Below are 25354 nucleotides of genomic sequence, written 5' to 3'. Positions count from 1 at the left end.
GTAGTGTTTGATATATATGTTAGATTTAAATGTATTAACATTTAATTAGTAGTTTATTCTTAGTTTTTAGATAGTTTTTGATATATGTTAATTAGATTTAAATGTATTAAAATTTAATTAGTACTTTATTTAGATAGTTTTTTAGACAGTTTTTATTATAGTTTTTGATATATTTAGTAATTATTATTCTATCTCTCTCTCTCTATATGTGTTAGATTTAATTTTGATTTAGTAAAATTCTATCTATGTATATATGTTAGGTTTAATTAGATTTAGTAATTAATTCTATCTAGAGATTCTATATGTATATATATATACTTAATTATTTCTATGTGTATATATACATGTACTTAATTATTTCCATGTGTTGAGAGAGAGAGAAATTAAATTGTATCTAGAGAGATATTCTATTTATTATCACATGCATATCTAGAGATATATACATATGCACTTATTCTATGTGTTGAGAGAGAGAGAAAATTGTATCATTCTATATGTATATATACATGTACTTATTTCCATGTTTTTTAGATCGAAAGTGTTTTTTATTCGATTCCAAAGCCTATACCTTATTATTGTTTATTCTTATGAAATATTATGTGTTATTATATTTAATTGGATTTAGTAATTCTATATGTGTTTTCACATGTACTTATGTTATGTGCCATAGTAATTCTATCTATGTGTTATCTTGAAGATACAAATGGCTGCTCCGGATGATAACTTGAATGATGACATAATGGCGAATATTATCAACGCCGGCACCAATGTGGATGACACAAGTCAGTACTTTGCTGATTATGATGATATCCTGAATATGCCGGTGGTTGAAGATCAACAAATTGTCGCGCAAGAAAATACTGGCGAGGTATATTCGATTATCTATCATCTCTTATAGATGCATGCGTACGTATATTTGTTGTTAATCGTTGTGTTTCTACTCATGTAGCCAGTCTCTGGATATACATCAACCACCAGCAAGAGTAGGAAAGTCCGAGGGCCAAAAAAGCCATTAGAGGGCCATTTCATAATATCAGAATTCGACACCGACACCGGCAAACTATTGGGACCACATGCTCAGACATATGTCAATCAATATGGGTTTATTGTAAGGGATAGGATCCCAGTTAGTGCTCGTGAATGGAAGCAGAAGATATCCGCTCCTAATGTTAGTTTTGTATCTGATCATGACAAGAACCTAGCTTGGAGAGATATCACTCAGCATTTCACATTACAAGCAGATGATGCTTTGAAGGAGCTAGTGAGGGATTGGACAATAAAGAAGATGGCAACATTGTTCCAAAGTTGGAAGAAGACATTGTATAAAAAGTTTATCTTGAAGAATGAAACGCCGAATTTCAATGCTAAGGCATTTGTCAAGTTGGAGTCCCATTGGGATGACTTCGTACAATACAAGACATCTCAAGAGAGTGAGGAACGTGTGATGAGAAATCAACAGAATGCCCGACAGAAGCAATACCATCATCGCATGGGATCAGGTAGTTATAGGAGTGCTATTCCCAAGTGGCAGAACCTAGAAGTAGAGATTACTGCCAAGGGAATCATACCTGAAACAATAGAGAAGAACTGGCCTCAACACGCGAAGAATTGGTTCTACGCTCATGGGGGAAGCCTAGACCTAGACACTGGCAAGCTAATTTTCGACCAAAAAATTGAGAGAGCAACACAGAGACTAGCTCGTGCTAGGGAAGAAGCTGATAGTGGTGTTTTCAAGCCCAACAGAGAAAAGGATGAATTGACATATGCCCTAGAGAATCCCGAACACGGTGGTCGAACAAAAGGCTATGGGGCGGTTCCGTGGCTACAAGCATTCCCAGCAGACAGGAATACCTACAGAAGCCGCCAGAGAAAGAAGGATGAGGAGGCAGACCGAATCCGTGTATTGGAGCAATTTGTTAATGAGTCACAGCAAGCATTGCTTGAATCACGTGAACGAGAAAAATCTCTTGAGGCAAGAATACAGGAGGAGATCAAGAGGCAAGTGCAGCTAGCAATGAGTCAAATGCAATCGACGCCAGGAGTCACCATTAGCCCCGTTGGTCAGATGAAAAGCAGTTGTGCTTCCATGGAGCTGCTAGTTATTCAAGGTGATGCTGGGTTGCGCTTCCCTGTTGATGACATTACCGAGCCTCTAACAACATGTGAGCTGCACATTCCAGATGGTAATAATGCATCAATCATGGTGGCTATTGGGGTTGTATCTCCAATAGACCGAACGAAGACACCAAGAATCCATGGGTCAGTTATTCAACCTGGATATGCTAGCGTCTCGGTCGATAGAGTGCTCAAAGGTTACAGCAATGTTCCTCTTGACATTGAAGGCGGTGATGGGGAGAAGACACTAGGAGAAGCAGAGAAGACATTTATTCAATGGCGCAAACGCTTCATCATCATTCCTGGGGCGCCACCGCTTCCCCTACCTCACCCTAGGTACGAATGATAGTGAATGAAATATTATTTTTCCATTAATTTTATATTGACTTCAAAAATAATTGACCACAACTTGTTTTTGTAGCAGGGTCTCCCCCAGCCTAGCCCAATCATTCATTCCCCATCTCATCACAGCGTCGCGGGGGGCAAGACGACTTCATCCCCACGGCGATCTCCAACTCCTACACCGGCCCCATCGCCTCCACAACATTCTCCAACTCCTACACCGGCCCCACCGCCTCCACAACGATCTCCAATGCCTCCACGCCGGACTCCAACACCGGCCTCATCGCCTCCACGTCGGTCTCCAACACCGCCCCCACCACCTCCATAACGACGCACTACAAAGACGTCTAAGGTTTCGGCGGCAAAGAAGACAAAAAAAGAGTTATTTCTCAAGAAATACTTCCTGAAAAGACTGATGAGCAAATAGCAGCTGAAGAAGGCAAAAAAGTGAAAGATTTTTTTTATAGATATCCAAAAACAGAGACAAGCGAAGCTTAAGGAGAAGTCGTACTTTTACATACCACGAGATCAGTTGAGGCAGAAGGTCGAAGCTCACAAGAAAAAGATGCTTGAAGTTCGTAAGCCACCGCCACTATCAGACTATGACCGCTCCCTCGTGAAGTCACATGATGCACATAAGAAAAGGAAAAGAGCATCAGGGAAGGATGTCCCACAGCTCGGACAACAGAAGCAACCAATGCAAAATCTTGTTGTTGCTAATCAATATGGTTCCAACATAGAAGTCTATCGACTAGACAACTCTGAAAAAGTGTCGGTTCAAGACCTTAATGATTTTTTTAAACAAACTGGTTTAACCTTGGATCAAGAGACGGGCAAAGCTCCAATCTAGAACCTAAAAGTTGATACCTGGAAGACTTATAAATTTAGCAAAAGTCTGTACAACCCTGCGGCTCTGAATGAATTAGGTACGCAAATGTACTTGCTCAACAAGTGGTACATGCAGGCGTGTGGCAGGGGTGAGCAGTGGATCTTTGTCAGATTTAGAGACCATCATTACTTCCGTGGAGATGACATCTTATATATTAGTTTCGAAGAATTGCATCAACTATTCCACTTGGACGCTCTGGACAAATCAATCATTAGCTCTTTTTGTTTGTAAGTGATTCTTACTTTTATTTAATAAACTCACTTCCATGCGTATGTGTATATAATTATCCTCACATGTAACTTATATTTATATACAGATTCCAGATGTCAGAGCTCCAAAGAATACAAGACACCAGTGTTGGCTTCATTGATCCTTATATCGTATTCAAAACCGATATTATTGTCAAGGACCACTGGGTATCTGAAGCACAGACGAATATCATGAAGTTCTTCGTGAAGCAGCACGACAAGACAACAATACTTTTCCCGTACAACTTTGAGTAAGTGTTAATAATAATGTAGTCTACACATTTTATGTAATATCAATACAACTTATATGCATGTACGTGTGTGTATAAACCAATGTAGGTTTCACTAGATACTCATTGTCATTGAATTAAACTCAAGCCAGTTAGTAATTTTGGACTCATTGAGAAAAGAACGAGCACTATACTAAGATATGATAGACATTATCTAGGGGTAATTTCGATCTCTCGCGCATAACTATTATTGAATAGACTTTGCCATAATTTATTAACGATCGTACATTATTGGTCGCACAGGGTTTGGAAAGAGTTTATTCGGCAACACCGCAAGGATTGCAAGGCACCACTTAATGTAGTTGAAATACCAGTAAGTAGTACTATATATACTTCCCCACGTGTTTAATTACTATATCGTACTTCAATTTATGTGTGAGATGATGAGAATAATCTTTTTCTCGTACAGTGGTGTTTGCGGCAGGAACCAGGTAATAACTTGTGTGGATACTACGTTTATGAATTTATCACTGCATACATAAGAAGAACTCCTGAAGATGTCTTCAGAGTACGTATATATCAATTTTTTATTTATTTTTAAATAAATAAATAAATAAATATATATATTAATACTTTTCCTTTTATTTCAAATGCAAGACTGAATGGTTGAAACGAAGGGTCATGCAAAAAGACCATCTAAAAGCAGTTCAAGAGTCAATAGCAGGATATCTTCTAGAAAAAAGTGCTAAATCCCAACGGCGAGTTCTACTTTAATCTAAGGAACTAATGATGTAAATTAAATGTTTATTGATATCGTTATTTTCGAGAACAAGATTATGAAAGTGTTGTATATATACATATATATATCTATAATATATATAGTTTTATACTTTATTCGAATATAATAATGCTCGAGATGAGAATTAGATGTAATTATATGCGTGCGTGTATTTATATTAGCAGCGTAGAATACGTACATAAAAACATATTATATATTAAACAAATATGTGTAACTGAACTGAAAACAAATTAAACAAAAAAAAGAAAAAAAAGGAACCTTTAATCCCGGTTGGGGTTACCAACCGGGACTAAAGGGTGCACCAGGTTTGCTCGGCTGGAGGGCCTTTAGTCCCGGTTGGACCAACCGAGACTAAAGGTCACTCTTTAGTCCCGACTCGATGACCCGGGACTGAAGGTCCACCTTTAGTCCCGGGATCGTTGTCCCGGCGTGGTAACCGGGACTAAAGGCCGTTACCGCCCGGGACAAAGTCTATTCTGTAGTAGTGTGTTCTCCAACAAAGCCTTGTGAGCCTCTTCAATTCGACTTCTTTTCTAAAGAGTTTTACCTCTGTTTTTATGAAAGCAATGTCACATAAAGCCAACAAAGCATTAGACCTATTACAACTTTAGATTTCATAAATGTCCGTTGGCACCTAAATGCTTGGTTTGAATCTCTTAATCCAACTCATGATCTCATCCTTTTCGCTTGCAATAGACGTTCCCTGTCTGTTGGCACCTAAATGCAAGGTTTGAATTTCTTAATAATTCTTATATGTTTGTGCAATTAAACAACATTGATTATATTGTTGCAGTGCCAAACTTATCTCGTTTCGTAGCTGGGGGCTAAAACATAAAATTAGACAAACATAAGAATTGAGTGGTCCAAATTACATTTAATCCAAGAGAAAACATAGGAGAAATTAAATTTCTATCCTCTTTGGTGCCCCTTTTTGACATCATGGTTTTTTGTATGCAGTAAGATAAAAAGGACTACATATAGACAGAAGAGATACAGAATTAGGATGATCATTAGACTCTAGGCATAGATGAACATGAAACACACATATAACTGAGGAAATAGAGAACAAAACACACACTTATGACTCAGGAAATAGAAATATTAAATTGCAGTAGTAGTAAAGTACATGAATAACATGAAGGTACAGAAGTTGCTAGTATCTGACGTGCATGGTGAGGATGGCCTAATGTTAATTTGGTCGCCCTCCTCCAAGCAGGATGGAACCAATGCAGGCCATTTTTAGAGGACTAACAGTAAAGCATACATATGCTTTGTCCACGTTACAGCATGCTTGATATTAGTCCTTGACGTGCACACACAAAGCGGTTTGATCTAGTTGATGATACGGGCTTTAATCTGGATAGAATTCTTGTCGTCCCCAACCCCAAGAACGGCGTTGGGCACGAAGAACTGAAAGCAGCCTTCAGGGTTGAGCAGCCCAATGGAGAGGTCCGTGCACACCACTTTGAACACCGACGACTGAGAGTGGCTATGGCACAAGCTCCTGTCGCCGTAGCGCGAGAAGACCAGCTCGCATTGCGTCAACGGCAGCTCTTGAGCACCATTGGCAGCAGCGGTGGTGGATGCGTGAGGATGGATGCAAAGCACAGAGATGGCACGGCCAAGCCGTTCCCGCATCACGTTCATCAGGAACAGGTTCGGGACAGGGAGCGCTTGGTCACCATCGCCACCACGGCCATGGTCCTCGAGCAGAAAGAAGTTGAATCCAACACGCAGATGGATGCTGAATGTCTCCCCGGCCCTTACCTTGGTGGTGCATGGCCAGTTGTGCGCACAGGCGAAGTGGTCCAGAAGCGCGGCTGTGGAGCCGATGAATCCGCACGACTCGCCGCTAAAGATTTCCAAACGTGCCGGCACGGCACTACACGGCCCTAGCCCGCCTGGGCACGGCCCGTCTGGGCACGGCACGACAGGCACGGTTAATGAGGCGTGCCATGCCGTGCCGTGCCACCGTGCCGGAGTTCAGGCCCAGGCACGGCACTAAACTTGCTGGACCGTGCCTGGCGTACCGTGCCGGCACGGCAGTCCAGCGTGCCCCGTGCCGGCCCTGACACTGAAATTACAAAAACATTCATTCAAATCATAAGTTCACAGAGATAACTTCTAACTCATCAAAAACATCAGACAATGCCAGCAAAAAACAGCAAAGAAAACAGGCAAGTTTTGAAACTAAAACTAATTAAAGTAGGAGCTGTGCAATGGCTGCCTCATTAAAAACCTGTTTAGGTAAAACTCACCCTCGTGAGAAACCCTAAACAGGAAAAGAGTACAGCCAGCTCCTAAGATTGTTCATAAGTTTATTACATCCAGCCTCCAGCATGTCCAAGTCTTAATAGCTATTACAGAACCATTACATAAATGGGGAACTTAATCAACATCAAGATAAAGTGCTTCAAAGGCCTCTTCCAGCTCCTTATCCTCCACCATGTGCTGCAGTCTTGATTCAGCATTTTCCCAGTCCTTGATGCAGGTTAGTGCCTCCACAGTCTCAGGGTTCAGCCTCCGGCGACGCTCCTCGATGATCCTGCCAGTAGTGCTAAAGGTAGATTCTGAAGAAATGGTTGACACAGGCACAGTAAAAATATCTTTTGTAAGAATAGAAAGCACAGGATAAGTAAGCTTGTGCTCATGCCACCATTGCATGAGGTCAAAATCATCATCTAACTGGCTGACTGTGTCAGAGTCCAGGTAGGATGCAAGCTCACTAGAATTAGAAGCAGAAGCTGCCTGTAGCAAAGAAGTGGCAGAAACGCCCCTGGACTGATCAAGATTAGGAGGGAGGGAAGAACAGCCAGCTCCAATGTCAAGCTCATCATCATCATAAATGTCAGCCCAAGCTGTTCTTTTTTACCAGAAAGGGATGCAGGAACAGCCATTTTAAGCCTAACAGAGCCATACATTGCATCATACCTGTTGTACATTCTAAAAAGAAGAGCTCTGGTGTCTAGCAACTTGTTAGTGTAATCAACATTAAAAAGAGAATTCAACTTTCTAAGCACTTTGGTAAAGCCCTTAATCTTAGCTCTTGGATCCAGTATGAATGCAATGGAATGAAGATCAGGTATGTTCTTCCAGTACTTATTATATTTGTCAATCATAGACTGCACAACTGATCTCAGATGTTCATCATGTTGATATTTATGCAGGTGAACAACAATCTTAACAATATGATGAATCATAAGTGGAGAAGTAGGATAGTACACACCAGATAAAGCAACAGTAGAGTCATAAAACAGTTCAAGAAATTGCAACATCTTAGTTGCCATATCCCAGTGATCATCAGTCAACAGGAAATGACTACCTGCAGGTCTAGGGTAATTAGCCTCAATAAAAGTACTGAAAGTACTCCTGTGAGGTAACAATGTTTTCAACATAAGGTAGGTGGAGTTCCACCTAACATCCATATCAAGTGAGAACTTCCTAGGTCTAACACTGCTAGCAATGCAATAACTCTTGTATGCAGCAATTCTTTGATTAGAGGAGTTCAAAAAAGAGATTGCAGTTCTAAAGTTGTCAATGAGAAGATTAACAGCAGCCAATGCTTTCTTAACAATCAGGTTAATAATATGACAAGCACATCGTTGATGCAAAAACAGATCAGCACCTAAATACTCTTTAAGTATAGGTTTCAGTTTATCCATTGCATTTTTATTGGCAGATGCATTATCCAAAGTCACAGAAAAAACCTTGTTAAGTATACCATACTCAGCAAGGACAGTTTTAACACGCTCAGCAATGTTTTCAGCATTATGGGAGACATCAATCAACCTTAAACCAAGCACCCTTTTCTCTAATTGCCAATCAACATTAATGAAATGAGCCACAACAGACAGATAATCTTCTTTGGCCTTTCCAGACCAAATATCAGAGGTAACAGCAACAGATGAAACAACATTATCTTGCAAACAAGTCATTAATTTTTCACGTTTACCATTGAAGTGCTTAAACAGATCTCTAGCAGTAGTTTGCTTAGAGACAGGTGCAAAGGCAGGGTTATGAGCAGTTTTAATATAATCTTTAAAGGCATCAGTTTCACCAATCAGTAAAGATAAATCTAGCCTAGCAAGCATACGAACAAGCTCAACACGAGCTACATCAGCATTGTACTCCCAGCGACGAACATAACCATCAGGATTAAAACCAATTTGAGTTTGAGACATGCGACATTTCTCACGACGCTTAACACAAACCCTAAGATGTCGAGTAAGATGTCCAGTGCCATTAGCAGAATAAGCAGAGTACTGTTTCTTGCAATGTTTGCAAGTGGCAGCATACCTGACGGGTCTCGCCTTACCTGGCACCTTCTTGAAGTGCTTCTCAAAATCATCTCAGACAGCAGAGGTAGAAGGCCGATTGGAGCCTGCCACCTCACTGTCGCCACCGTCGGCTTCGGGATCGGCCCCTTCCCCGCGGATCGGGACCGCATCTTGGTCACAGGGAAGGGGATCAGCAGCAGACCGCCCAAATAGCTCGGCGCAGTCCTCGCGGACATCGTCCTCCTCATCATCCCCGGCTAACCCGCACATCCGTAGCTCATCGTTCTGGGAGTGATCAAACTCCCCTTCATCAGCGTCGCCTACGCCTCGGGCCATCTTTGCCGTCTCCGGTTCCTCGATGGCTGCATCAATCAACAACAGAAAAAGACGGTTAGGGTAGGGGATTAGGGTTAGGGTAGGGGGTTAGGGTAGGGGATTAGGGTTAGGGTAGGGGCCCTTACCTCTTGAGCCGGAGCACCGGAAACGACGATGAGATGGACCGGATGCACACCCCCGGTACCTCAACGGAGACCGGAGCCCCGGAGGTGGCGGCGGCCGGCGATGAGAACGACGGACAGAAGACGGAGATGCGTCGAGGATGCTAAGAATGAGTCCCAATCGACTTTCAGGGATGAAGAACAAGGGAACAGATGGAGATTGAAGGCGGGAACCACCAGATCTGAGAGAGAAGAGGGAGATTGAGGGCAGAGAGGGAAACAGGGAGATTGAGGACGGAACCCACCAGATCTGACCCCTTACCCACCAGAGAACGCCATGGACACGGCAGAGCAGGGGAACGAGGCGAGGATCAGGCAAACGGGCGAGAGCGAGACGACAGCGGGGGAGAGCGACGAGCGAGACGAGAGCGGCACGAGGGAGACGAGAGCAGGCGAAATGAGCTAGGGTTTGGATGGTGCGGGACTGGGGGGCGGCCGCGGCGGAGATTGGGGACGGAACCCACCGGATCTGACCCCTTACCCACCGGAGAACGCCATGGACACGGCGGAGCAGGGGAACGAGGCGAGGATCAGGCGAACGGGCGAGACCGCGAGAGCGAGGAGCGAGACGACAGCGGGCGAGAGCGACGAGCGAGACGAGAGCGGCGCGAGGGAGACGAGAGGTCGAGAGCAGGCGAAATGAGCTAGGGTTTGGATGGTGCGGGACTGGGGGGCAGCCGCGGCGGGTGGCTTATGTACCGCAGCCCCGCCGTGCCTGAGCCGTGCCGCCCGTTGTAACGGGCCGTGCCCGGGCCGGCACTACGGGCCGATTCCTCGGCCCAGGCACGGGCACGGTACCGGGCCGGGCCAGGCACGGGCACGGCTGTGTCGGGCTAGGGCCAGACTAGGGCCGGGCTTTTTCGCACCGGGCTCGTGCCAGCCCGTTTCAACCGGCCCGTTTGGAAATCTTTACTCGCCACGGCAGCGGCACGGCGTGTGCCGGCACACCTGGCGGTGGCTTTCCTGTCCATGGAAGGGAAACGTTGTGTCGCAGCCGTGAGCCGCGTATGGGCAGGGGATGCGGATGCAGTCCACGAGGTTCTCCATGGCGTGGCACCGGCGGTAGCCGCGCGTGGCGACGCCACAGATATGGCACACCCCGTTCCCGGTGGCCTCCAGCTTGTCGCGACAGGCGGAGCACACCACGTGCCCCAGCTCGCACTGCGTTTCAAGGAATAGTCGATATGCCTATGTTTACCGAATCGAACTGAATGAAAAATCAACTTCTCCTCCAGCGTGACGTCGAGGGCACGAAGGCCACTTCTCCTCCAGCGGTGGCGGCGCCACCACCATCATCAGCCGCGCCACGAGCATTCACTTCCTCCGAGTCGTTGATGGCAGCTCCCGTACCCAGCCCATGGTGGGTCTGGTGGCGGCGCCCCATTCTCCACCTGCTGTCCCCTGAGGAGGCCGTGTGCAGCCTCCAGACGGTGGCACACCGCTCGGCCAGGCGCAACCTGCCAGTGGCGCCTGGCGACTGCGTGGACATCTACTTGAGCATTAGTATCTGATGCAGCAGCTTCTTGAACCACGCATGGAGGTGACTGTGTACAGGTACAGATGATTTCTTTTTTTTGTAATTTCCCTCGTGCTATGTAACTAATATAGATTGAGATCCTTGATGGAGTATGCGATTTATGCTGCCCTCAGTCTCTCAGGCAAACTTCAGTTTGCATTACGGAAATATGTTTATCCTATATCCATTTACTGACCATGCACTGCACTTTTCAGGGTTCATGTTTAGGGAAACATCCCGCCACACGCCTCGCAGGCCACTAGGAACCTGCACGCATACAAACGAGCGGAAGTTCAAGGTTAGTTCTATTCCCCAGCCATTCATCAGCACATAGCCATATGCATCTGACTTTTCTATTTGCCCATGCAATTAGCTTCTGAAAACACAAGATATAGAGTCCTGCTATAGTGCAAATATACTCCTACCTACTGAATTTTCTCAGTCGTCTATCATTGTTTAGGTGTTACTGCTAATGCTGAACTTCACAACTCTTTGAACAATAAACAATCTTAATTAGGCGACAATTGAGTATTTAGTGACTTCCAGTGGGTTTCTAACTCAATACGAAGTGTTGTAGGAACCTGTATTTTGTTGTTTGTAGACCATCTTATAAGAGTAAAAAAATTCAGAGAGCTTTCTGTACAATTCAGGAATTGTCCAATCTAGGTTGCGAAGTAAAATAAGGTTGGATTCATAATTTGGTAACATGAATGTAAAGTAGAAGAATATATCTGAACTCAGGCATTGGAGAAATGAGAAGACTATAAGGTAATGCAATATTTTTTTTGAAACAAAGGACTGTGGGGGAGATCCCCACAGTAGATTTTATAAATAATTTAAGCAACAGTCAAGATTACAAACCTGTTTTAACTGAAAGCATCTAGCCAAAAGCAAAAGGAAGACCTAAGGTCCTCCCTGAGTCTAACGGATTGCAAATTACATTGATGCTTAAAATTTACAAGCCATAGAGAAGGAGTTGGGTCTCGACGCTGAAAAATCTTATCGTTTCTAAGTTTCCAGAGCTCCCATGCTGATAATGTTAGTACTTCTTTTAGCTGCCTTATGTTGTAATTCAGCATTCAACCGTGACATCTGTTTCCAACAGAGTAGTGTTCAGAGATGCTTGCATTTAACTCCTAAAGTAAACACGTAAGGTGTTTGTGTACTGCAATGCTAAAGTTATGGTATTAATATTTACCTAATAGTGGATCTTTATATTGTATAGTATCCCTTGCAAAATAAAATATATAGACCTTATAAAGTGGAGAAATTCTGTCAAAGATATAACTCTTCCTTTGGAGCCAGATATGCCAACAGCTGAATATTACAAGTTCTTTAAACTACACCTCTGTTACTTCAAGTCAAAGGAATAAGGTTAACAAAAGAGCAATAACTTGAACTGCCCATATGATGAGAAATTAAAGCACGTATATATATATATATATATATATATATATATATATATATATATATATATATATATATATATATATATATATATTTCTCATTTTCAAACATAATGATCACAATCTTTTGGATTAGTCCTGCATACTGAAAAGGAACAGCTACTCAAGTTTTATGCAGGTCTCTTCAGATTTGAGTATTGTTGACCTTGATGTTCCATTTGGATTGATGTTTGCTGCTGGTGCGAGCATAAATGCATATAGAAATCTGGGGATATTGGCTGTTGTTACATGGAAAGTTCTATTCGTCTCTGTGCCGATTTTTGTTTAGGCAATCAGGTTGCTGGTAATTTTGTGAGATTCTGTTGGCTACAGTTTTGTTGTTATTATATATATCATATACCAGTTAATGTGCTTTGCTGCTGGTTTTTTTTTTTCCAAGGAGTGAAATAACATGTCTTGCGTTCTTAATTACCAGTTTACAACTGACTGAAATCTAATACGCTTGGTCATGCAGAGGTACTATTTAGCCTCAGCTAAGGAATTGATGAGGATCAATGGCACTACAAAATCAGCTCTGGGTAATCACTTCGCCGAGTCAGTTGCAGGGGCTATAACAATAAGGGCTTTTGAGGAAGAAGATCGTTTCTTTGCTTACGGTTATTTCTGAAGCAATCATGTTGTTTCACTAGCTCAAGTTCGGTTCCTGAAAGAAGTTTGATGTTGGAAAATGAGTTAGTATCTGGTGATAATGGAGCTCGTTTACTTCATCCATCCCAATCTATGCTGGTACTACTCATGTGGAAAGAATGTTAACCTTTTAGTTGTGGGTTGGATTTTGATATGAATGTAAATATGGTGTTGGTGCTTAGCAGCCAACTCTTGTTGTAAACACACACTTTATTTCTCTACCTAAATTCTTATCATCCATTACAGGAATCTAGCAGCCAACTCTTGTTGCAAATACTGGGTAATCGCTTCACCCCGTACGTTTGACCCAGTGCGTGATAGAAACTTCCCAAAAAATGCCACTTTCCGACGGCCCCACCTGATACCTCTTCGCTGAATGCCACCCGGCAGTTCCCCGCTCGGCCGAGATTAAAAATAAAGGTTAATTGGATTCATGCCATTAAAAAACGACGTTTCTGAGATTTACCATTACAATTCGACTATTTTGAAATTTGCCATTGCAATTCTACCTCTTGCCGATTCTTGCCAGTTCTACGTATAGCCTCAGCTTAGGCCCATCTGCATTCTGTACTCGTGTACAAGAGCGCCGTATCGACGGGCACTTGACCTGGCCGTGATCCAGCGCGTGGACGGCGTCTCCATTCCGTCTCCTTCCCCGTCCCCTTCTCCACGAACCCTAGACCGGCGATTTCGGCGGCGGCGGCGGACCGAAGCTGTTCGAGGGAGGGCTGCTGCTGGAGGGCTTGGCGTGGCCTGGCTCTGTCCCTGCAGCAATTGTGGCGGGATGAGCTCCATGGCATTGGTCCCTGGGTGCGCCGTGGCAACGATGGAAGGCGGCGACGGCAGGTATGCATTTGAATCTCTCTCAGAGCTGACCCAACATGAGGAGACCTCTTGCAAGCTGCCAGAGCAAGGTCAAGATGGAGAAGCTGCTGCAGGCTCACAAAATAAGAGGTTCCTTCTCACCCTCTTCTTGTTTTCAGTTTTCTAAACTTATTGCTATGTGCACTAACTTGAAATTGTTCATGTAACAGGAAGAGGCAGGAAACAGAAGAAGAGATTGCTGGACCATCCCAGGTGAAGAAAAAGAAGGCTGTAGCAAAGAAAAAGAAGACGCCAAAGAAAAAGAAGACTCCAATTAAAAAGAAGCTTATGAAGGCAGCTGCTGCTCCACAACTTAGTGTTGTCTGAAGCCTTAAAGACTTCATTGCCAGCCTATGAACTTGTGTCATGCCAGTATGTGACAGCTGTGTGAAATAAGCTGATGGCAGCTGTGTCACCTATATTGGTGTCTTTTGTTTAAGTTACCTGCGTGAAATGAATTTATGTCTTTTGCTTAAGTTAGGTGTGTGAACTATATTGAAGCCAGGTGTGTGAACTATGTTGAAGCTAGTTGTGTGAACTATGTAATTTCATTTGTGAAAACTATGTTTCTGTCAGCCGTGTGAGAACCAAATTAATCCATCTCTGTCTGTTGAAAACTGGCATCAGCTGTGTGAACCAAGTTACATTTGTTCTCAACCGTGAAACTTGCAAATTGGCATGCTTAACATGCTCGAGATTGGCCTGTGCTCTTTTTTTCTGATCTGTGAAACTTGCAAATTGGCATGCTGAACATGCTCCAGATTGGCCTGTGCTCTTTTTTTTTTTCTGAACTGGGAAACTGTCCAGATTTCCTTTTTAAAATCAAGTTGCCGAATCTGAGGCATGCCAACAAACACCAGAGTCACAATTTCATAAGATAGTTTCTGCCTCCCATTTTTATATTAGAATATAACAACAAAAAACATGGAAGTTGGTCATACAAACTCAACACACTACCCATTACAGGTTTCTTTCATAAGATAATTTCAGTGCTGCTGAAATTGGTCATACAAGCTCAACACACTACCCATTACAGGTTCCTTCATTACATTGCTGCTACAACTATTACATAGTACCTAGCATCACTTCCACATTAGGGCAGCAAAGACACCAATCAACCACAGCCTGCCACTTCCTCTTGCCTGGTTCCCCATCCTGCATTATCTGACCTTGTCGTATTTTCTGGTTCCAAACTTCAGTGGCAACAGTGTCCAGGACTTGCTTCACTAGGTTCAGTTCATGCCTCAAATCGGCATATCCTTCATCACACAATTGCATCACTGTTGTTGGATTGGAATTGGGCACCTGATTCTTTAGCCGTTCATTTGCTACCCATGCCTCGTACTCTGCCTCAGACCTGATGAATGGACAGGTACTAGTAGGAACAGAGCAACGCCACGCTGCCCTGCACGGCGAGCCCTTGGACGAGGAGCTCTTCCCTGACGCCGCGGCCTCCTCTCCCTCACCCCCGGCCGCGCCCAATGCAACCACAACACCGCGCCGCTATACCCGTACGAGCGCAGAGCAGCGCCACCCAACCTGCGCCGCGCGTGAGGAGGGTGCGACGAGGAGGAGAAAAGCCGAGGCCAAGCCTCCACCAGCAGCAGCTCTCACCCAACGCTGCTGCCGCCGAAATCGCCGGTCTAGGGTTCGTGGAGAAGGGGACGGGGAAGGAGACGGAATGGAGACGCCGTCCACGCACTGGGTGGCGGCCAGGTCAAGTGCCCGTCGATACGGCGCTCCTGTACGCGAGTATAACCTGCAGATGGGCGCTGAGGCCAAGAACTAGCCAGAGGTAGAATTGCAATGGCAAATTTCAAAATAGTCGAATTGTAATGGTAAATATCTTTAATGGCACGAATGCAGTTAACCCTTAAAAAAAACTCCCGACTCTGCCTCATCCCCGAGCGTCTCCACCGCCACCATCCGCGCTCCCCTCCGTCCTCCCCCGTTGCTGCCGCCCCGGCCCTAGCAACGCCTCCAACGACGGCGGCCACGATCCCCGCCGCCGCCTCGATCCCCGCCGCGGGCGAGTGCATGAAGGACCCTGTGCGCCGCCGAGCAGTTCGACGCCGCCTTGGAACAAGGTGGTGCCTTTTCAACGAAAGAAACTGACATAAGGTGTACAAGAGGAACACAAACTCTTTGGTTGGATCATATATCTGCAAAGGTGTCTTGGTATTCAATGCAAAATTCTGGGCTGTTGGCTGTGAAGGTACCTGCAGGCAAGTAATATTTTCTTATCTGAATTTCTTATAGACTGATGGATCTGTAGCCATTTTATAGACTCTGACGACTGCTGAAAATTGCTTCTAACTGGTAGATTGTTTTGCGAGGAAGGCGACCTGGGTCAAAACTAATTTTGAAGCCGTTAGTTGTAACAGTAGAAAAGGAAGCTGTTGTCGCCTGGATAAACTGATGTCCTTTTTGTTTCCAAGGCAACATTGGTCTTCGATGGTTCAGTATGCAGTGCTGGCCCCTGGTCTTGTGTGTTTTGGCGAAAACTTGTGTCGTCATAACTTTTATGTATCAGCTTCTTTACAAATCACAACTTACGTTGTCATAACTCCGTGTTGATACTAGAGCCAAGATACCATGGTTGCTGCAAAATCATTTTTCCTCAGGAAATTTGTCTAGGGTTCTTTACATGTCCTTTTCACTGTATTATTTATTGGTGCCGCATAGTAAATTTATTATTCTAGGTCCTATAATGGATGATATCACAATAGTAACATGTTATTGTAGATTGTCTTGACTCTCAACAGGTCTCTGAGAACTATGTTCCTGGAAGAATTTATAATTGTTGGTAAAGAGAGTGAATGCCTCCATGAACATGCTATCAACAGTAGGGCGCGGCTATCCCTTTGCGTCCAAGCTGGTCGCTTCATGGGGGTCAGACCTACGTGTTGTGTATCTACTCTATACAAAGAATTTTTTGTCAATTTGTAGTCATGCATTGCCGTAGATTTTTTTTGTCAATTTATTCAGGACTCAAGGCTCGGCGATGTCCTCATAAGTGAAGAATGCTTCATGGATCAAATTCATACCGCACATAGTGTAAAGACGTCTCCGTGCATTGAATAAACTTTTTATGTTGTAGTTGTTGATATTGTCGTACATCACATCTTCGTGAGCAATCACATGGAAAAAGTCTGTGTGCACAATGCATTCTTGATTTGCAATTTACTATTTCCAGGATTTGAGCAATCAAATGAGCATTGGACTCAGGGCATTTTATGGACTTCTTCGTTGCCGGTGTCTACTAGGTCGCAAGGTCAGAGATCACATGGTTCCTTTCATGATAAGACTGTCTCCAACCCGGAGAGGCAAACCCAAAATACGTCCTACACAGTACTTTTGCCTATCCAAAACATCCTCCAACAGGTGACCCAGATACGTTACCCATTTTGCCTATGAGCCCAAACATAACGCAAAAAAGCATCGCCTCTCTCCTCGCTACGCAAATCTCCGATGTGGCCCGCCCGCGCACGCCTCCGCATCGGTGGAAGCCCCGCGTCGGAGGAAGCCCAGGCGCTGGCGCCCTCCTCCTCCTCCCTCTCCCCTCCGAGGCCTGACTCCGCACGCAGAGAAGCAGGAGGCTGCTCCGCGATCTCCTCCCGTGGCTGCCCAAACCCACCGATACCCCCGCCCAAATCCGCCAGAGATCACCCCTTTCCACCAAATCCGGCCAGGATGCGGCGCAATCCGCCGCTAAGGCCGCCGACCCAGCCCGCGCGGTGTCGCTCCTGGGCGAGCGGGACTGGTTCGCGCGGATCAACTCGGAGTTCGCCGCGCCACTCCGGCAGCTGGGCCCGCTCTTCGTGGTCCGCGCGCTGCAGCGCGCCGCCGCCGAGCCGCTCCTCTGCGTGCGGCTCTACGTCTGGGCGTCGCGGTTCGGCCAGCGCTTCGCGCGGGACCTGTTCGTGCGGCGCGCGCTCAGGGACGCGCTGTGGCGGCGTGGGCCCGTGGTTCACCGCCCTGGTCGTCGTCGGGATGGGCCTTCCCTCTTGCGTCGCTGTTGGAGAGGGCTGTTTTGCGGGTGCGTGACCTCTTCCCTGTACCTGACCCAAAACCGGGAATGAGTCTCGTGTTTAGGTCTCCCTCGTTGGAGACAGTCTAATCACACGGGAATTGATGATTGCCTATACAAAAAAAAAACTGAAAACATCAAGCTTGAAGTATCGATTTTTTAACACATTTAAATTTGAATCATTGTGACATTAATGTTTTCCCGTAGCAACGCACGAGCATGACCCTATTGCTAATGAAAAATCTCAGTTTCATAAAATTCAGATATAAAAGAAAACATAGATCTAGAGGTAAGATCCATAGATGTTATGAAGCCACAAGAGAAGCGCTCTAAAAATGCTAGTCTTATATCTACTTGTAAAGTTTAAAAAAGTTATCTACCACTACCATTGATTGCAATGCTACGTACCAATTTGTTCTGTTTCATTACCTTTTTCGTGGCCCTTTCTTTCTTGATGCGGAAATGTTGAGGTCAGGACGTCCGATCATCCGAACGCTCCACCCACCCTCTGAGCCACTACTGTCGCACCCACCCGCCCTCTGTGCCACCGCCACCCGTGACGCCCCCACCCAACCCTATGTGTGCTAGCGCCTAGCTCTGCGTTGCCAGCGAGCAAGCCAGTGACCTCCACGCGCCACCCACCCACCCTTTGCGCCACCATTGCCTGTGCCGCCCCCACCTGCCCTCTGTGCACCACCGCCTAGCTCCTCGCCACTAGCGAGCACACCGGTGACCTCCACGCACCTACGAGTCTCCATTCGCTGAAGCAGCAAGGAGATGTTTGCATTGAAAGAGCATGTTGCAAACGTATGTTTCAAGTGTTTCGGGTAATTCAAAGGTATGTTGCAAGTGTTTTATATTGATGGTGCAAAAGTGGACTAGAATGTTGCAAAAGTAGATCAGGATGTTGCAGATGTTGCAATGACTATACACATATGTTTCAAGTGTATGTTCCAAATGTTTCATCTTTATCAGACGTATGTTGCAAGTGTTTCATATGGATGTTGCAGAAGTAGATCTGGATGTTGCATATACATGCATGTTGCAAAAGTATGTTTCAAGTGTTTCATACATATGTTGCAAGTGTTTTATCTGGACGTTGCATATGTTTGCAATGGCTTTCAAGTGTTTTACAGGTGTTTTGCAAGTGTTTCAGTCGTATGTTGCAAGTGTTTTAGCTGTTTTGGACGTATGTTGCAAGTGTTCCATCTAGGTGTTGCAAAACTAGATCTGGTGTTGCACATATTGCAATGGGACCCACCTACCATAGCCACCTGCTGCAGCTGCTGGATGACGTCCGGGTGGCGTCGGCACACTGCTGGGGCCCCGTTGAGCGTGCGCAGACGGGAGCGTAAGAAACCGAGCACAGGCATGAGGGCCCACGCAGTGGGCCACATGAAAATAGGCGGTGCGGGCTCCATTTCTCTTGCGCGCAAGGTACCGTCTAACCCTAGCACTCCGGGTCGGACGTCCAGGCGCTAGCAAGTCCGTTCTTGATGCATCTCATTAGGAAATACCATGCCTCCCCTCTTTACATAATACCTTAAAAATACCCTCTTTGTGCCTAATAATAAGAGTAGCTGTCCTTAAGAAACACACGCATAGACCTGAGGAACTACCTTGTGTTGTGACACCTACATGGGTAAGCAGGCGATGAGGTTTTAGAGAGCACTCGACACAACTTCTCATTGGTCTTTTTTGGATAGGCGAGCAATTAGAGAGAGAGCACGTACTACTAGGCGCGACTGGGCATGCATGGCCAGTGGGCGGCGAGGCACAACAGGTGTGCGGGTGAGTACGCTATAATCGGCCAAGTCGGGTGCATTCAGCCCGCTGATTGCCCGAACCGACAAATACTTAGCAGGTTGGCAAAATCAATTCCTGAACGCAAGAGAAGGTTCTGTACTGGTAAACTCGGTCCTTGATGGTGCTTCTGCATACCTGATGGCCGCCAACCAAATGCCGCAGGGAGTGCTTAATATCCTGGACGCCTGCAGAAGAGCCTTGCTATGGACTGGCGCATCTAAGACCTTTGGATCACAATGCCTTGTCGCTTGGGCCGATGTTTGCCAGACAAAGGAGAAAGGAGGATTTGGCATCCGCGACCTGCACTTACAGAACCAGTGCTTTCTGTTAAAACTTCTCCACCGGCTGCACCACCCCCGGCGAGTCAGCTTGGGCGCAATGGGCAAGATCCAGCCTGAATCTTCAACCTTGTAACCCTTACTGGGCATGATGCAGTTGGCGCACGCTGGGATGCGCTGAGGGCCTTGCTCCCCTTCTACCAGTGCGTCACCTCGGTGACCTTGGGCGATGGGAAGCCACAAGTTTCTGGGACGACCGTTGTCAAGGCTCAGAGACCATGGCAGTAGCATTCCCTTGCCTTGCCTTGCTAGCCGTGTGACAGCAGCCAGAGCCTCAGTCAAAGGTGGGGACTGGCACCATGGTTGTCGCAACGGGCAACAGCCGAGCTGGTGCAGGTAGAAGAAATATTAAGTAATGTCGTGCTTGTGGATTCACCGGACAACAAACTGCGCACCTCAGATGTATACAAGGCGATCAGGAACAATAGCGCCACTGCGGTTTTCTCTGAGTTCATCTGGTTGTAACCGGACACCCCCAAAAGTGCAACATTTCTGCTGGCTGCTAGTACAAGTCTACAAGAACGCATCAAATGCACGGCCAACCTGAAGAAGAACAACCTGGACGACGCCTGGACGATGACGCATGCCCGATCTGTACTGCGGAGTTGGAAACGACACGACTCACCTGATGCCTGCCGCATGCCCATTTGCAAACCAGTTCTGGAACCGTATTGGTGTGGACGTGGATCACTTGTAGGAAAAAATGAACTGGGCCATACGCAGACCCCTCTGTCGACCACCTACATTCAAACACCCTCGTGCACCTTGTCCACTGGATGTTGTGGAAGCACCGAAATGATGATGTGTTCAGTAACATGCTGCCTTCTTCCAACCGGGTTGTGGCAAGTTTCAGAGACAGCGCCCACCTTTGGAAACATCGCCTCCCCTGGTTGATCAATGTTTAACCCCCCGCCCCCCCCCCCCCCCCCCCCCCCCCCCCCCCCAAAAAAAAGTAACAATGCTACTTATGTAATTGAGCTGCAAAGCCTTTTTGCTGCTCCTATTCAATCGAAGGTGGGGAGTGCTCCTCCCGTTTTCCAAGAAAAAGGATTGTGTTTCTTTTAGCTACTAGTTGTTAGTTTGGGGTCTGGATGTTTGATCGACTTGGATATGCTTTAGCTACATACTAATTGCTAGTTCATGAATGATGTGATCTAAACAGACCATAATTATTTGATGGTAAAGCAAAACTCTCCTCCAATCCCTCTTCGCAGAAATTAAAACTCAAGAATACATCTCTATGCCTGAAAGATCCAACAATGTAAAGCTAGAGTATGGATGGAGCATTGTTCATCTCAAATTCCAATTACCAAATGTAGTCATCCTGAACTGGCATTCTAAGTTTCTAGCAAGCGGCCCTTTTCTACATTGGTAAGCGAATTGTTTAACCTGTCAACTCATCTATCAACAAAATAAAAAAAAAAAATCAACTCCATTCATGGACACGTACACAGGTCAATTACATCTGTTTAACTCCATTATATTCGGAGACACCGACTGTGCATGATACTAAGAATGAATGAAATGATAATTCCTTAACGCTTAACTTCAAAACCAATACTGATTTGCGTTGAAAAACCATACACAGAAAAGGGTTTCATGACTCCAATATATAATACACAGAGAATTGAGCGTTCCAGCTCGCTTCTCCCCTTGCGTCGTCTCTGTGGCGACTTGAGGGGCTCCCACCCGCCGCTGCCGTCGGGGCCTACCTGGCCGCACTCCCGTCCGCCGCTGCTGCTTCCTCCGGTGAGCGGCGGCGGCCCACGGTGGTCACTGAAAAAGGCGGCCTGCCGTGGCTCCCTCTCCCTCTCCCTCTCCCGCTTCCTCTTCTTCCCTCCCGTACCCACCCGACCTCCCCATGCTCGACCTCGGCCGGCGGCGCCCCTAGGCCGCCGGCGGGGTCCACATCTGCGCCGGATCTGCCTTCCTCAGTCTGCTCCACCTCAGGTCGTGCGCTCCCGCCCGGATCCACGCGGTGCCGGGTCTGCGAGGCGGCATGATGGGCTGTCTGCTCGCGTCTGCGCCTGCGGCTCGTGCCCGGATCTACATGTGCCGGTGCCGGGCGTGACCGTGGTTAGCCGAGCGCGGGCGCGTCCACTCCCCGCCTTGCGTCCTCACCACTGCTGTGGCCGCCACCGTCGTCGTCGGTGCTGTGCTGGCAATCCGCGGCCGGATCCGAGGCCTCCGACGCCGGATCTGGCGTCTGGCGCGGCAAAGTCGGCCTAGACACGGTCGGCGCGGTGGCACCCCTTGCGGTGGCCCAACTCCGACAGCTGGCCATCGTCGGGGCGGATCCGAGCCCTCCATGGTCGAATCTCATGAGGTCTGCTGCGGATCCAGTGAGGGTTGCGGTGCTAGTGGAGCAGCAAGGGGCGGACGAGACGGAGGCCCCTTCTGGGACCTTGTGGTCTGGATCTGGCGTCGGGGCCGTCGTCTGGCATCCTTGTGGCCGTCGTGGACATGCCTCCTTCTTGTGCATCTAGGAGTCCACTTCGGCACGCCGTCGGCGTGGTCCCCTGGGCGGCAGCCGGAGTTCGCTGCTCGCCGGCCAGGAAGCCCCTTGGCACAGTGGAGCCCCCCTCCCCCGACCCACGGTGTCGACTAACGTGCTTGGGTGTCTACCCTGCCCGGCTTCTTGATCCGGGCCAGCGGCGGTGGCGCAGTCTGCGTCATTTTCCTTCCTGAAGGTGTCGTCGAAGCCTGACTGCACCGTTCGGGTCGTTGGGGCAGGCTCCGGGATGAAAAAGCTCTGTTCATCCTATGGATGAAAATCATGTCTGTGCTTCTCCGAACGTTGTTGGCATCCGCGGATGTCATCCCCTTCTTGAAGGCTTCGTTTGGGACACTCTAGCTGCCACAACTCTCTTAACCGCGCGTCGATCGTCGGTGTTGCTGCCTGCTTTGCTGTGCTTATCTGTGCTTCGACTCTTTCTTCGCATTGGTTTGTCCTTCCATGTTTGTTGTTGCCGCTGTCGGTCGGTTCTTTGGCAAATGCTTTGCCGCTGTTGCTGCTTGGGTGGATGCTTGGCCACCTCGTCGCTTCGGTCTCCACGCTCATTCAGCTGCAGAGCGTGTGATGGCCCTCATTATGGATGCTTTGCCGTAATGGTCCTTTTCTGGCGGATGCTTGGCCGCCGTGGTCGTTTCTCGTGCGGATGCTTTGCCGCTGTTGTCGTGCCGGCTCCCTTGGCTTCCTTGGTGGATGCTGGCTATCGCGGCTACACTACACCTTAGGCTACCAATGTGTTTTTGTCTTCCTCTGATAGGTTTAGTCTGTAAGGGTTTGCTGGTGGAGGCCCCCCCCCCCCCCTCTCCCATGCTTTCTTGCTGTATCGTTTGTGCTTGTGGGATTGCGCTGGTAATTCTAGGATTACCGGCCAGTCCTTTGTAACAAAAAAAAAACTCTGCTTCTTCTTAATGAAATCCGTGCCTGAGGCACGTTCGAAAAAATATAGAGAACACGGCGTCTGCAGCGAAGGGCGCGTATCGTCAGTTGGTAAGGTCCATGATAGCCGTGACGACGTCGCCTTCACTCTCCTTGAGAGCCTTGCATTGGCGGCCTTGTCCATGGACACGCCGGCCTTTGACATGACGAGCTCAGCCTTGGCGGCCTTGTCCATCCACCCCCATCCCGGCGGCGGCCACACACAGCTTCAGCCTGGTCGTCATGCTGCTTAGTTCCTCCGTCCAGAACTGCTGCATGGCCTCACTGTTGCTGTGGTCCTGTGGACGCTGGCTACGTGATCCAGCAGCGCTCCTGCCGAGCCGACAAAGCCGCAACCATGGCCGAAGCAGCTGTACCGCGCGTGCAGACATGCCCTGCGATGGCTGCTCCGGTCGTAGTAGGTCAGCCTAGCGGTGCAGCTGCTTCATGTCATGGCACCTGCTGTCGTCCGAGTCGATTTCTTCACGGCACACATGGCACTTCGCGTTGCCGGTGGCCTCGAGCTTGCCGCGGCACGGAGAACACATCACATGCCCATCGATGCACTTCAAGCATGCATAAGTATAGGTGGTCATCATCAGCATATGAGTGAGTGCAAAGCATACATAAACAAATGGTAAACACATGGAGAGGTCATCATCAGTGAAGGAGAGGCAGTAATAAAACCACGTACGGTTAACCATTGACATTTTCAAAACAAAAAAAAACATCTTAACACTACTGCATTTAGAAAGGTTAGTTGTTGTATTGAGGTGCGATGGACCGATCACTACTGGAAACGGGATCTTTGCCGAGTGCCCCTGACACGGCGCTCGGCAAAGAATTTTTTTTTCGAAATGTCTTTGCCAAGTGTCCCTGTGAAGGCACTCGGCAAAGAGGAATTTTTTTTAAAAAAAATTCAAAACCCTCTTTGCCGAGTGCCTTATTCTTGACACTCGGCAAAGACCCCCTTTGCCGAGTGCCATGCCCCGGCACTCGGCAAAGTTTTTTTTTTGCCTCCAAATTTTTTGTGCAGCCCTTTTAAGGTACCAGGAACTCCTAGTTAGAATTTGGGCATTTTTTGTGGTTTTTTGATATATTTAGTTACTTTATTTCATTTACTTGAATTTTTTTGAAAAATATAAATTTGAACTACACGTGATACGAATAATGGAATTTAATGATTCAAAAATGATAGTCATGTTACTAAGTGTAGTGTGAGGCCATATCCAGGAACGGATCCAAAATTTCGGACATCTTGTTCACGAAACATGACCACGAACTTGCGTGCGAAGTGTTTTTAAATTCTATAAAAAGCAAACGAAGTCCGAAAATCATGAAACTTGTTGAGATGTCGTGATATCATATGTGGAGGCTATAATAAAAATTTGAGATGGTTTGGTGCACGTTGTCATGTACGATGCTTACCACGTGCAGTTCAAATTTATATTTTTTGAAAAAATTCAAGTAAACGAAATAAAAATAACAAAATATATCAAAAAGCCACAAAAAACCCCCAAATTCTAACTAGGAGATCCTGGTACCTTAAAAGAGTTGTACAAAAAATTTGGAGGCAAAAAAAAAACTTTGCCGAGTGCCGGGGCATGGCACTCGGCAAAGGAGGTCTTTGCCGAGTGCCAAGAATAAGGCACTCGGCAAAGAGGGTTTTGAATTTTTTTTAAAAAATTTCCTCTTTGCCGAGTGCCGACATTTTAAAAAAAAATTCTTTGCCGAGCGCCGTGTCAGGGGCACTCGGCAAAGTATTTTCCAAAAAAAATCTTTGCCGAGTGCCAGATCTGGGACACTCGGGAAAGAAAATTTTTTAAAAAAAAAACTTTGCTAGTGCCAGATCGGGGGCACTGGCAAAGTATGGATTTAACCCC

At 46.6% G+C, this 25354-nt stretch overlaps 1 protein-coding gene across 1 annotated transcript in view; it reads right to left on the bottom strand.

Moving 5' to 3' along the window:
• Nucleotides 1-5955: 5955 nt before the first annotated feature.
• LOC136510106 (putative E3 ubiquitin-protein ligase SINA-like 6) overlaps nucleotides 5956-25354 on the bottom strand; it is a 37117-nt gene continuing 17718 nt past the window's right edge. The window contains exons 3-4 of the mRNA XM_066504672.1: nucleotides 10311-10558; nucleotides 5956-6475 (exon numbers count right to left, since the gene is read on the bottom strand). Of these exons, the coding sequence (XP_066360769.1) occupies nucleotides 5956-6475; nucleotides 10311-10558 (768 nt within the window). The remainder of the gene's footprint in view (nucleotides 6476-10310; nucleotides 10559-25354) is intronic.

This window comes from Miscanthus floridulus, chromosome 16, assembly GCF_019320115.1.
Source record: "Miscanthus floridulus cultivar M001 chromosome 16, ASM1932011v1, whole genome shotgun sequence".
NCBI classification, from domain to species: Eukaryota; Viridiplantae; Streptophyta; class Magnoliopsida; order Poales; family Poaceae; genus Miscanthus; species Miscanthus floridulus.
The sequence above is the reverse complement of the archived record's forward strand: the minus strand, read 5'-3'. Positions and strand labels throughout refer to the sequence as shown.